Source organism: Crocodylus porosus, unplaced genomic scaffold, assembly GCF_001723895.1.
Source record: "Crocodylus porosus isolate Cpor-Errol unplaced genomic scaffold, CroPor_comp1, whole genome shotgun sequence".
Lineage (NCBI taxonomy): Eukaryota > Metazoa > Chordata > Crocodylia > Crocodylidae > Crocodylus > Crocodylus porosus.
The window spans coordinates 74,631,612-74,645,238 of NW_017728909.1; the positions used below are offsets into that span (position 1 = coordinate 74,631,612).

The 13,627-nt window shown below is 42.3% G+C and overlaps 1 protein-coding gene across 2 annotated transcripts in view; it reads right to left on the minus strand.

Annotated features, from left to right (window-relative positions):
- The window catches only part of EPB41L4A (erythrocyte membrane protein band 4.1 like 4A), a 215,927-nt gene that overhangs the window by 80,770 nt on the left and 121,530 nt on the right, over positions 1-13,627 (minus strand). For both annotated transcript variants that reach the window (XM_019532471.1, XM_019532469.1), the window contains exons 7-9: positions 7,083-7,170; positions 4,183-4,271; positions 3,736-3,799 (exon numbers count right to left, since the gene is read on the minus strand). In XM_019532471.1, the coding sequence (XP_019388016.1) occupies positions 3,736-3,799; positions 4,183-4,271; positions 7,083-7,170 (241 nt within the window). The remainder of the gene's footprint in view (positions 1-3,735; positions 3,800-4,182; positions 4,272-7,082; positions 7,171-13,627) is intronic.

A 13,627-nucleotide genomic window follows, 5' to 3' on the forward strand; every position in this document is an offset into this window, starting at 1 on the left:
GGGTCCAGAGGAGGGCCACTCGCATGATCAGGGGGCAGCAGGGCAGACCCTACGAGGAAAGGCTAAGGGACCTGAACCTGTTCAGCCTCCACAAGAGAAGGCTGAGGGGGAACCTAGTGTCCATTTACAAACTAGTCAGGGGGGACCAGCAGGCATTGGGAGAGTCCCTGTTCCCCCAAGCACTACCAGAAATGACAAGAAATAATGGTCATGAGCTAGCAGAGGGTAGATTTAGGCTAAATATCAGAAGGTGCTACTTCACAGTCAGGGCAGATAGAACCTGGAACCAACTTCCAAGAGAAGTGATGCTGGCTCCTACCCTGGGGGTCTTTAAGAGGAGGCTGGATGAACACCTTGCCAGGGTCGTTTGACCCCAGTACTCTTTCCTGCCATGGCAGGGGGTCAGACCTGATGATCTGCTCAGGTCCCTTCCGACCCTACCAACTATGAAACTACATTAAGGGAGTGCAACAGCAAGCACAAAGACAAAATACTTCCAGTAATGGACAGGCTCTTCTCATTATACTGGTATATCACTGTGAAGTGAATTTTATTGATTTAATTGCTAACAAAAACTGGAGATATAAATCCAAACCTAGCAGTAAAAGACCATTTATAGTTTCCATTATGATATAAAATAATTTCACTATGGACGTGATCATTTAACAAACTCTGAAGTCTTACATAAGTGATAGGAAATTCTAAATTTTGGCAAAAATTTTACCATCACCATTTTGCAGAGATAAATTCGAAAGTTCTAATTTAACTAACACCCATTTTTAAAGGCCCCAAGAAAACCTAGGCACCAGTTATTTTTAACTGTTGATTAAAGTACCATGGTGACAATTTTTTTCTTAGTTCTTAATATAAATTTTAATATGGGGCTTATGAAATGTGTAAAATTGACAGTCCCCAAGACTGCAGTTCCCTGTTCACAGAACAGATAGACCACAGCAGCTCTCAAAAACGGTGTCCCTGATTTTCAAGAGTTCTGTATGAGGGGAACAACTCCTGGTTACAAGTTGCACTGGTAATCACTGCAGTGTTTTGCTTCTGCATACTATCTAAAAATTAACCATACCACCACTACCAGCTTCCCCTTCAATCTTTACTTTAGTGCTCCCGGTTAGGGACACATTTAAACATGCTGCTGATTCAGGTTCACTAAGAGCCCAAATGAAAGCCCAGCAAAGCCAATGGGATTTGTTCCATAGACTGAAAATGGGCAACTGAACAGCTCCTAAAACTGCACCACATGTGATATCTTCTGTGATGTTCTGTACTACGAACACAGTCAGCCCATAGCATCAGTTCTGTAATAATCCAGAGCTGATCAATTAGAGTCATGCCATGAAAAATATTTGTGTGAGAATCGTTCTTCACACAAAGTAGCTACAATGAATTTAATTGATACTTAAGTGAATAAGAACTACTTGTCTAAGTAATGCTTTTTAAGATTTGACCCTAATGTAAAACTTGTAATTATTTTAAACTCTTCAGCATTTGGAAGCAAAATGTCATCCATTCTTATATGCATAAAATGATAATAACGTACAATTAGCCAAATCCTTCATTTGTATCTATGTTTTAAACATCTTCCCTTAATTTGTCTTTCAAGGATCTAGTATGAACACCTGCCATCCTGTTCATGCCCATAACATTCTCTAGTCTAAAAAAGAAATGCAGACGTTAAGCTTACTAGTATAGAACTCACTTGGTCTATGGACTCAACTTTTTTAGACAGGCAGTTGGAAATTTCTGCTGCTGCAATACTAATGCTAAAATGCATAAACAATAATCACAAAGCCAAATGAGGAGTGACAGCATTATCATGGTGGAGGAGCATTCTTTTTATTGTGGATATTGTTTCTCATCACAATCTAAGGGCCCGCTCACTGAGCTGGCAGTGCATGCAGTATTCATCTTGAAGTCAACCCAGTATTATCTCCCAGGTCTAAAATCCAGTACTTTAATCACAAAGCCAAACTTCCTCTTCCTCAAATTTATAGCTCTTTGTTCAATTAAGCTTAAAATCTCCCAAGTGCTTCCACCACTTCTTGGAAACACTGTTAAAAAAAAATCCAATAAATTTCACTGCCACAAAATTTTTTCTGATATTCAGACCATTTTTTCTTTTCTTATTATTCTACTGATGCTTGTTATATTCCTTATGTAATGCTATATAATTATTCTCTCTTCTGAATATTTACTCTTTGAACATTTTTAGCCTTGGCCACTGCAAGCATATGGCTGCATTTCTGAATTCAGAAGTGAATGTCTGTTCACTTCCTTAGCGATTCAATCTATGCAGCTTAAACTAACCTGAGAAGACTGAATATACAAAAAACCCCAAAGCTGACTGTCTGTATTGAGTCCTATAGTTTATTACAGTAGCACTTCAAATGTGGATTAGCTGCAGTGTAGATTACAATGATTTTACATATACAGTGCAGACAGAAGTTACATTTGGAAGCACTCTACAGCCATGCCCTTATAGAAGTGCATGGCTACAGAGCACTTTAAAAGTGCCCAATTGTGCGACAATTTGAACACTCATTCCATAAGGGTTCAGACAAAAGCACTCCAAAGCAGAGTGCCTTCATTAACATCTATCAGTGTGTACCAGGCAGAGTTAATCTGATACAGCCCAGCCCCACCCCGCCACGCCCCCAGTGCCATCTTCAGAATGGAGTGGGGGAGGAAGAGAGGGAGGAGAAGAGGAAAAGGAAGTTTCGTCTGGGGTTGGTCCAGCCTGAGCTGGAGAGTAGGGTGGGTGGATTTGTAGCCCACCTTGGGGGACTCCAATCTTCTAATCCACCCAGTCCACTCCAGTGCAAGCTGGGCAAAACCCAAACCAAGCTCCCTCCCCTCCTTTCCCTGCCTCCCATTCTGAAAAGAGCACCAGAGAACCTGCTTGGGGGAGGGTGCTAATGGCGAGCAGCTGCAGACATGCATCTCAATCCTCCAACCCACCAGACCAATCGGCAAACATCTGCTGGGCAGGGGGAGAGGGGAGATATTGCAACCCATAGAACTTCCTACAAAGTACCATGAGTTAGCTGCATGTCTGTCAGCACCCACAGTTTCTTTTGCTACTCTTTAAAACAGTTTCTTTGTAATACCTGTCAGGTTTGACATTACCAAATGCAGTTAGGCAGCTTGACTATTACAAGCACATATAGAATATTCATAAAGTATAAGCCAAGAATCAATATTTAGACCGCAAACTTGTGTCCCCCTTCTCGAAGATTCCAGATTTCCCATTCAGCTTAGTAAGCAGCTGCAATAATTCCACGTGCTTCACACAATAACTGCATACTTGCACTATCAAGCAGCAATTAATGTATCACTTCTTTTGAGAAGTGGGACTTGTTTGTACATGAATGAGCATTCTGTAACATTCTAAATCTTCTGCCTTACAGATGACAGAGGAACAAATCTGGACTATATACAATAAAGTCCCCTTCTGATTTCCTTTAATAAGACTCACCTATCTTGCCTGCCAAGTGAGGAACATATAGGGAAGAAAGAGAAAGCCTAACCTTCTCCTCACTCGAACTTCTACACTTAAATCTTCTTCCAAAGACAGTGTAAGTAGAGTCTTCTGGTAATACTTAAATTAAAACTATTAATAAAAGTAGGTCCATTTCATGGTACAAATTAAACTGTTAACAGCTAGATTAGATTAATTTCAGGATTTTTTTTTCTTTCAAGTCTGAAATAAAAAAGACTTACGTCTTTTCCCAGCACTCTGAGTTCAAATTGCATTTCCTTGAAGTGAACCTTCGTAATTCTAGGCCTATGGAAAAAAAGATATAGAAAAAATTATGATATTTATAGCCAATGGATAGAAGATACAAAAAAGAAAAATATGCATTTGAATGGGACAAAAAGATGTCTTTGTTAGTCATCAACATGTGATAGTTCTTCCAAATGCCTCAATGGTTTTGCGCATTACCCACCACAAAAAGTTACACTTAAACATATGCATATAAGCATGGAAACATAAATCTCTCATAATATTATGAACAGAAAATACTTAACCAATTCATTCTATACAGAAAGACTGATTTGAGCAAAGATTCTAGTTCGTCTTTTATAAAACTGACCAATGTATCATATTTCCCTCATAACCATATTATTTTAATATAGACAACACTGTTAAGTTATACAGGTACATACCAGAAATATTTCCCTACTTGCTTTTTATTCTTGTAGACAACAACTCCTACAGGTGTTAATCCTAAGAAGTATTCAGACTTGTTCTCACCCTGAAAAATAAAATATATGCCATTTTATTGTTTATAGCTATAATTTTATTTTTACAGATTTTGTCTGAGAGGATGGAGTAGTGCCAGGGGCAAGGAGCTTCAGCAAGTCACTATTTCTCCGTTTCAGATTCCCCATCTATAACATGGGGATAATGATCCTTTATAAAACATTTTCAAATCTACTGTTGAAAACTTCTGTATAAGGGTTGATCATCTTCTTATCACCATCATACTAGCCAGTGAATTCTACCCTACTCTTACTTACTGGATGAACCTTATCTCATGGGAGCAGTCTTTTAGACTTTAATGGGACTGCTTTCATAAAGATTACTTACATGAGACACTAAGAGTGAAAATTAATTTGAGTAAACGGTCATATTTCGCTCTCTTTGCATCTTAAAGTTAAGTGCTGTTCACATTTCACACTTTACATGATACAGTATTTACTCATAACATATATACTTCTGATCTCTACAGTAGGTTCATTCTACCATACTATCCAAGATACATGAATCATCAGTCTTATCACGAAACTTCTGCAGAACTGAAAAGTTATAGCGATTTTAATGGGAAATCATACAGAGGTCAGCACTTTAATTCAAGAGAGACCCTGAAAAATGACATAGCCATCTATCTCCCTGAACTAACCAGAATTCATGTAGTGCATTAAAACAAAAGCAGGTTTTAGATATTATTAATCCCATAACCCTTTGTATAATGATAAAGGAGCTGACAATGTAGCAAAGCTCCTTGACACATGGAAGGGACTTCCAGCGGAAGAGAAGTTTCTTGCAATATTCTGAAGGCTCCATGTTATGTTGATGGCTTCCCAGAAGTAAACAGCCATCTGATTTTTGTATTTTCTGTATTCTGATAATCCAGTTTGTATTTCTACAAGAGGCTCCAAAGAGTTCTTTTCCCAAACTGATACACAAGCCAATCTGCTGGTTTAGGATTCTGGCACTTGGAACACCCACGTAAACATCTTAATCATAGAGGCCAATTTCTCTCACAGTTAAACATGAACTTCCCACTACATTAGAAACAAAGAAACGAATTATTTCCGGAAGACTAAGCATGGGAGTCCTAATTATCAAGATTTTTTGGAGAAACTGGGAGAAAAAAGTGAAATGTAATAAAAGACTCAAAGAATAAACTCTGTATCAAAACCTGACACCAAACAAATGTCATAGCCACCAAGAGAAGGTGCATAATGACAGGCTGGTTCATTTCACTGGAGTATAATTTTGCAGTTGGCTTCTTTTTATTGAAATACTAGTGCCCTTCAGGAGTGCTGAAGTGTGCTCCTAAATAAACCAACTCCTGTGAGGGATTCAGAGCACTTTTTTCACAATGAATGAAAAGCTGTTTGCCAGTAATGAGAAGCCATGGTTCCTTTCCCAAGTTAAACAGTTCCTAAGCTCTCAATGCTTATCGCTAGCCAGCCCTCTTGGTACAGAATAAGAAGAAAATTATGTATTTGATGTATTGAAATTTGCTGTATTGCTACAGCTTCCTCAGATCATGGCAAGTATTCAGAACCATACAGGATGAACTCCTGAAGGGAAGAGGTGAGAATTGGCAAGGAACTGTCTGTAAGGCAAGTTAAGGTCTTTGCAGTGAGCCTGTGACTGGAATAAGAATTGATCTTACCAAGGTATCACTTTAGAAGCACTATAGGCCAGTAGTCTGTGACTTTTGGGAGCCGTGAACCAAAACAACCTGGCTCGGTTCTATGGCAGACTAGTGACCTGGGTGCCACTGCCAAGGCCTGATGCTGCTTCTCCCTCCCACCAGAGTGTGGTACAGGCACTCAGCCTCAGCATATGCATGGGGCAAAGCCCCAGGCTCTACACACCAGACCCAGTGCAAGCCTTGACTGTAAGCTATTTGAGTATGTTTACACTACAGTACACTCTCCTGAGTGAGCAACTGTTTTTGGGGGTTTTTAAAGGGACATGCATGCACCTACACACACACATTTTCATCAGTATGTTTGCCCAATATGGGCCATGTGTTTTACAGTCATGTTCAATGTTGGCTGCATTTAATCAACTTTATGGTTGGCTTCCGTTACTGAGCACATGCTACTTTCGGCAGCAGCTTAATGACAGATAATGTGGGGTTGAAGAGGGGAAACAGAGGGATGTGGGAAGGCTTACTTTCCTGAGCTACTGCTACCACTGCTTCTGTAACAACATCAACAACAGCTCTGGTTGCAGCAGCCCCATGGCTGGGCTCCCTGGAAGCAAACCCTGGTGCTCCGTTCCCCGTCTCCTGCCTTCACCCTGATACATACATATTAGGTGCACAGCTATGCCTGTTCTTGCCCCACTCACCCCCACCCACACCCCAGATATACAGCTTGGTGCAGCATTGTGCTGCCTGGCTTTTATCAGGCAGGAGCAGTGCAGGACTGCTCCAGCCATGGCAAATACTCTCAGGGGAGCTGAATCCCACTCATCCCATCCTAATTACACTACTGCTCTTTTACCTTGTCTGACATTTGCATTAAATCTCTCAAATTTTTTACCCATAGTATTTGTTCACCAAAATGAATTGTATTTTATAAGAAAATACAACCACAATCTTTAACCAAAATCCATTTAGCTTTCTTAGGTATAAAATAATTTAGTCCATGCTCCCTAGAGGTACTTTTTCGTTCAGATTTCTTGTATCCTTTAAAAAAACAAAAAAAGATATCCCCTAGTGACTAAGTAATATGAATGCATTTTTTCTACCTGAGTGTAAGAAACTTTTTGTAATACCATTAAATTTCAAGTATTTGACTTTCATGAGAGCAGTACTTACATAGACAGGATGGAGATCTACTCCATACATTTCCAGGGACTTGGCCACACCCAAGTAATTCAGTTCTGCCTCAGAAGGAACCTGACCCCTGTAAACATTATAATGAATAAGAATTTTGTCTCTCAAACTGGTGTAGCATCAGTTACTAAAATAAATCCTATTAGTAACACAACTTGCTTAAAGCTGTACTACTGACATAGACTTCCATTGTCTCCATGGTATCATGCCCCTGCAGGTTCCAGGTAACATGGATCATAACAGGCTCTAGCTTTTACTACACTGTCTGTTACAAGCTATTACATAGTATTATTTTGTTCAGTTAACAAGCTATTATACTTTATATATTAAGTACATTGAAAAAACCCTGCTGTCCCCAATACATTTCACATTATTTCATCCTAATGCATAAAAAGCAAAAGATCTTTTATTATAAATAACTATTAGCAAGAAGGCCACTTTGGGATGGCTTCCCTGTGATGTTCCTGGGAGCAAACATGGACAAGTCCACACAGTACTGTGTCCAGTTTTGGGCCTCCCAATACAGAAAAGATGTGGACAAATTGGAGAGAGTCCAACAGAGGGCAACAAAAATGGCTAGAGGGCTGGGGAACATGATGTATGAGGAGAGGCTGAGGGAACTGGGCTTAATGAGTCTGGAGAAGAGAAGACTGAGGGGGGAATTAATAGAAGCCTTCAACTATGTGAAAAGTGGTTCCAAAGGGGATGGAGCTAGACTGTTCTCAGTGGTGGCTAATGACAGAACAAGGAGTAAGGTCTCAAGTTGCAGCAATGGTAGTTGAGTTTAGCTATTAAGAAAAACTCTCTCACTAGGAGAGTAGTTAAACACTGGAACAAGTTACCCAGAGAGGTGGCGGAATCTCCATCCTTGGAGGTTTTTAAGACCCAGGTAGACAAAAGCCTTGGCTACAATAATCTAGATCGGGAGGATCCTGCTTTGAGCATGGGGTTAGACTACATAACTTCCTGAGGTCCCTTCCAACCCTGATTTTCTATGATTCTACCTGCAAGTTTAACTGCACCAATCAGGAACTGCTTTGGCTGCATATGTGGAGAAATGATGGAGAAAAACAGAATACTAGGCATGTGTTTCACATCAGTGATGAAAGATATATTATATGAAGCAGTCTGAGTAAAGCCAAAACTTTAAAACCACAGATATCTTCAAAATTGAATGAGTTCTTCCTTTACTGTCACATACTCAGTACTGATCTCTGCTCATAGGTCTCACAGAGGGAGGGCACGGGGGGGGCATGTGCCCCCCCTAAAATTGGCCCTCACCAACCGGGGAGTGGGAACCAGTGGCCAATGCCCCCCCTGAGAAACGTCAGCAGCACTTCCAGTTTCTGGGGTCAGCAATCAGCTGCTGCTCCCCCCGCCCCCAGTTGGCTATCAGCAGCTGGTGTGTCCCCCGCCCCAGATCCAGGAAGTACCAATCTCCCATATCTCTGCTGAAATAATGCTCCAGCACTCTCATCCCCAAAGGGGATTTACCACTCTTATTTCCTCCAAAACATTCAAATCAATTTTACTGAGAAACTGAACTGAACAGTCATTTCTGATTATACCGGCATTAGTTAAAAATGGTCTATCATTATATGTTCCAAGGGCACTTCACATCTTATGCTTTTCCTTGCAATGCTGCCATAGTGAAATGTTTCACTCTATTTAATGTAATCTACACACAGGTTGTTATGCCAGGGCCCAAGATAGTCACAAACTTTGAAAAAACCTTGTAAAATATACAGTTTATCTTCTTTCTAGCCATGCAGAAGTGGGGATGAAGAGATGGGCAGGGGAGTGGGAATGGAGTGGAGAGTCCTAACTAATCATTAGAGTTTGTGCCTTCCCAGGCTGTCATTTTAAGAGGGTGGAAGTTGTTTTATTTTTATTTGTCTCACAGAAGAAACGTATGCACTGCAACTGGTGATGGAACAAAAACAGTGGTGAAATGCCATATTCTACAATCAATCAATGAAGAAGCTTTATGAACTATGGGCATGTAAGTGACTACACCCGCTTATCAGATCATAGCACTGAAGTAAGCGGGGGGAGGGAGAGGCGGAGGATGAAAAGCCAACGAAAGAAAACTGTTCCCTTAGCAGGAGTTCCTAAAAGATTTACTTCTGTGTTTACCAATATGCTGCACCCAGGCTATTTTCTGTTTCAATAGTTCTACAATCTGCCACAGAATTTATTATTTACCCCAGACTGCAAAATTTTGCTCCATAGCTTGAGTTCTCATATTCCAAAAATGATGCATCTCATCCTCATGATTCTGAGCCAACAGTTAATTGAAATTATATTTTCTGCCTGAGCCTACAGAACCTGAAAAACAAGGACTGAGCAATGTGAACTACACAGTTCACCTCAATGAGCTTGCTAAAGACAATGCAAATATCACAGACATTAGGGCTGGAAGGGACCTTGGAAGATCTTTGAGTCCAGCCCCCAAATGTCAGCATTGCTATTTCATTTTTTATTACGTTAGCTGAAATAGCATGCTAATAAGCTTGTCCCAGCACTCCAAATAACCTGTAAAAGTGCCAGAAGTCTTAACTGTCCACTCAGGAGCCAGCTATTTGCAAAAAAACTCTAAGGAGGAAAGGTGTTAATCCATGGTGTGCCACACAGCTGGAAGCCCTGTCAGCGTTCAGAGTTCCTAGCTGTAGTACGGCATCAAGCGGTCAACTAACAGGGCTCCCAGCCACGGGAGCAAAAATTGCTGGTGAAGCAGGAACCCAGGGTCATGATGCAATGCACTGGCAAATGGCATGATGGGAAGTGATGCTCAATCCTACAGTTGTGACTTCTGCCTTGCATATGTGGCATGTCAGGAAGCAAGATTGTTGGGATCATGTATCGGGTCCCATCAGCCTAAAATAAAGAACTCCATAGTAAGAGGGGAGCATATTCTGGTATTCATTGATACAGACAGGTAGGCATTTTGATAAGTAGTTCTTCTACAACTATAAAATGGTTTTTAGACCCACTATTTTTTGGCCTTATTAATTTACCACTTCTGGTGTGAAGTCTGAACTACCACAAATAAATAAATAAATAAATAAAAAAGAAAGAAAAACAGCAACTTTTTCACTGTCATGTTACCTAAATGCCACATAACTGATCTGCCACTAAGTCTCCGCCATACACCAGTCCATAATTCTCTCTCTGGTCGCTGCCTCCTCATCCTCAACATTACTCTTCCCCTTTCTCCCCCTCAACTTGCAACCCAATTTTTCCATGATTTCCAATACATCTATATTCATGGCTTCTCATCCCCTCTGAGGCGACTTCACTTCCCCTCCACCAATTCAGATCCTAGATCGGGGTGGGTAAAATACAGCCTGCCAAGTGATTTTATCCAGCCCATGGCAGGTCCCTCAGTCCCGCCCAGCCCAGGTGTGGGGTGCAGCCCTGGCTGTGGCACATGCAGAGAGTCCCACAGCTCCCGGGCATGCAGCGGGACTGGGGCAGCACAGCACCTGGACTCCATTTCCAAGCAGGTGCAGTGCTCAAGCACCCCAGCCCATACACCCTGCATCTACCACCAGGGCCAGGACCCATGTGGTCAGGGTGCATGGCTGGGTGCCTGGGATGAGCCCACAGGCTGGCACGGAGTGGTAGCTGGGAGCGAGACTGGCAGGTAGGACCAGGGAGACCCTGAAATCTCGGCACAGTGACAGTACAGGGCTGGGGCCCAGGGCAGAGCCGTGATCTGGTGCCCACACGCCCCTGTGATGGGTGCAGGTTCCATGAGCAGAAGCATGCAGGGAGTGGATCACAGCTCTGCCCCAGCTCTGGCTCTGCACTGCTACCCCAAGATCCCAGCCCCAGATGCAGTTCCTTGCCTGCCTTCAGTTGCATCTCATCTGCTCAGTGAAGCACCCTGCCCCCACAGCTCCTGGCCAGTCTCCATGAAAACTTTGGGATCACAGGCAGTAACAGCATGGGGCCAGGGCTGGGGTCAGGACAGAGCCCCAGTTCTGCAGGCAGGGATGTGCAGAGGGTGCATCATGGCTCTGCCTAAGGCCTGACCCCACACTCTCACCACCCCCGACCCTGGTGTCTCCATGGAGACTGACCAGGAGCCATGGGGGCAAGGTGCTTGGCTGGGATGGGGCTGCAGGCTGATAGGGAGCAGCATCCAGGAGTGAGATGGGTGAGTGAGTAGAGTCAAGGGGACCCTAGGATCCTGGGGCGGTGAAAGCATGGGGCTGGGCTGGGGCTGAGCCATGATCTGCTCCCTGCATGTGCCTGCCCAAGGAACCAGCACCCATCATAGAGGCATGACGGCAGCAGATCACGGCTCTTTCCTGAACCCTGAACCTGTGCTTTCACCACCATGATTCTGCCCTGTAATCCCAGCATCACCTGCCCATCCCACTCTTGAACACCATTCCCCACCCACCCCAAACCCCATCCCAGGTAGGGAGTTTTGGTGACCTATTGCCCCGGGGGGGGGGAGAGGGGGTGTTGACCCAGCCCATAACAGCTCAGCAAAACTCCCTATGTGGCCCATGGACCCAAATAATTGCCCACCCCTGGATACACAACCGATTTATATCAGTCCAATTCATATAAATTTAAGTCACCTGGGAATTCTAAGTAGACAGATGACAAGTTCTTTAGGATTAGGGCCTAAAAGTAGGCACTCTTACAATGCTTTGCTAGCAGGCTGGGAGGTTACTACTCCCATATTTCTGCATACATGACATCAGTGTAGTTTCCACACTTACTTTCTCAGAATAATTATACACTGGATTTAGGACTGTATGTGTCATGTATCCACATCTTTAAAAAAACAAACAAAAAAAACCCCAACACTAGACTAAGGCTAATGACATTGATATAAACAAGCTACATGGCCAAGCCCTTGTTTATGGATTCCTTCCATTTCATTCAAGGCCAGACATAGGTATGTGCAAACAGGGTGGCTGCCCAGGGCCCAGACAGAAAAGGAACCCAAAAATAGTAATTTCTTATTATCATTATCTCTGGTGAAGGGGGAGCCACTACTAAAAGTTCACCCAGGGCCACCAGGAGTCTAGGTATGGTGCCGATTCCATTCTTTCCTTTTCCCTTGACTCCTCGGCTTTTCTCTTCCCCCATAACTGCCAGCCTCTGCTCTGGGCTCACCTGCAACTGCTATTTCCTCTACTTTTCTTCCACCATTATGGAGTATTTTTTGTGTATGAATAATAGTTGCACTCTTTTCTTCAATTCTATTATCTTCATAGCAAAACATCTTGCCTTCTTCATTTAATCCCACATCAAAAAACAAAACAAAATGTAAACCAAAAAGTGAATTCCCAAAGCTGCCTTTCACACCCTTCTTATAGAATGCGGGGGGACTGATTCAGCAATAACCCCAAGAAGAATCTGGGGATTTGGCAGATTACAACATGAGTCAATAATGTGAAGATGACACACACAAAAAGAAAAATAACAAATGCAATGTTGGAATGCATTAACACAAGTATTGTATGCAAGACACAGGAAAAGATTAATTTGGGTTAAGTTTCAGTTGCAGCATTGTGTCCAGTTCTGAACACTGCATTTTAAGAAGGATATAGAGAAACTGAAGAGGATCCAAAGATAAGGATAGGACTGAAAACCACACATGAAAAATCTGAGAAAATTAGATAATCTTACTCTAAAGAAAAGGAGGATTAAAGAGGGACATGATAGCAGTTTTATTTTTATTTTTTTTTGTAAAGCAATGGGTTTAAACTACAGCAAGGCATATCTATATTCAGTGTCAGGAAAAACTTCCTAACTGTAAGAACAGTAGGACAATGGCTTGAACTGAGTAGGAAACTCCTACAGTGGAGGTGCTCAAGAAGAAGTTGGATAAGTATCTGTCTAGGATAGCATAGAAGTAGTGAGTCCCACAACTGGACTAGATGACCTTTGAGGTCCATTCCAATCTATTAGCCTTTGGAGCTGCTCTGCCCTCTGCAAAATCATGCAGACTTCTTCAAAGGAAAAAGTATCTACACAGCCCAGTAGAGTCTCTCCTCTCACCAATCTCAGATTCTTCCATAAGGATACATCAACACTACATAATTTCAGAGTATAGTGAGTCATGTAGTTGTTGCCCAACATGTCTACCTTCTATATCTGAACCTTTTAAATGCATGACTGGACTCACCCTAAATCTGTGCTAGAGGCCTTGCCTGGGGGCTATGACAAAAATTGTGTGTTGAACTGTAACACGGGTGTAGGTTGTAGGTCTAAGGACATAGGCAGACAAGGTTCTTTGGGTGAATCTTATCTCTTTTATTAGACCAACTTAAATAGTTGGGGGGGAAAAATAGCAAGCTTTCAGGTTTAAAAACCTTTAGCCAGGCTGAAGAAGCCTCTGCAGTTGGTGTGTGCTCTTCCTGAATGGAATGAATAATAAACAAGACAGAGGCTGGGCTGGTATGCATGCAAGACAGGCAGTCAGTGAAGATGTAAATTGAGGAGTCAGTGGGTGAGACACAGTAATACTAAAAGGAAAACCTATTAGTAGAGCACTGTTC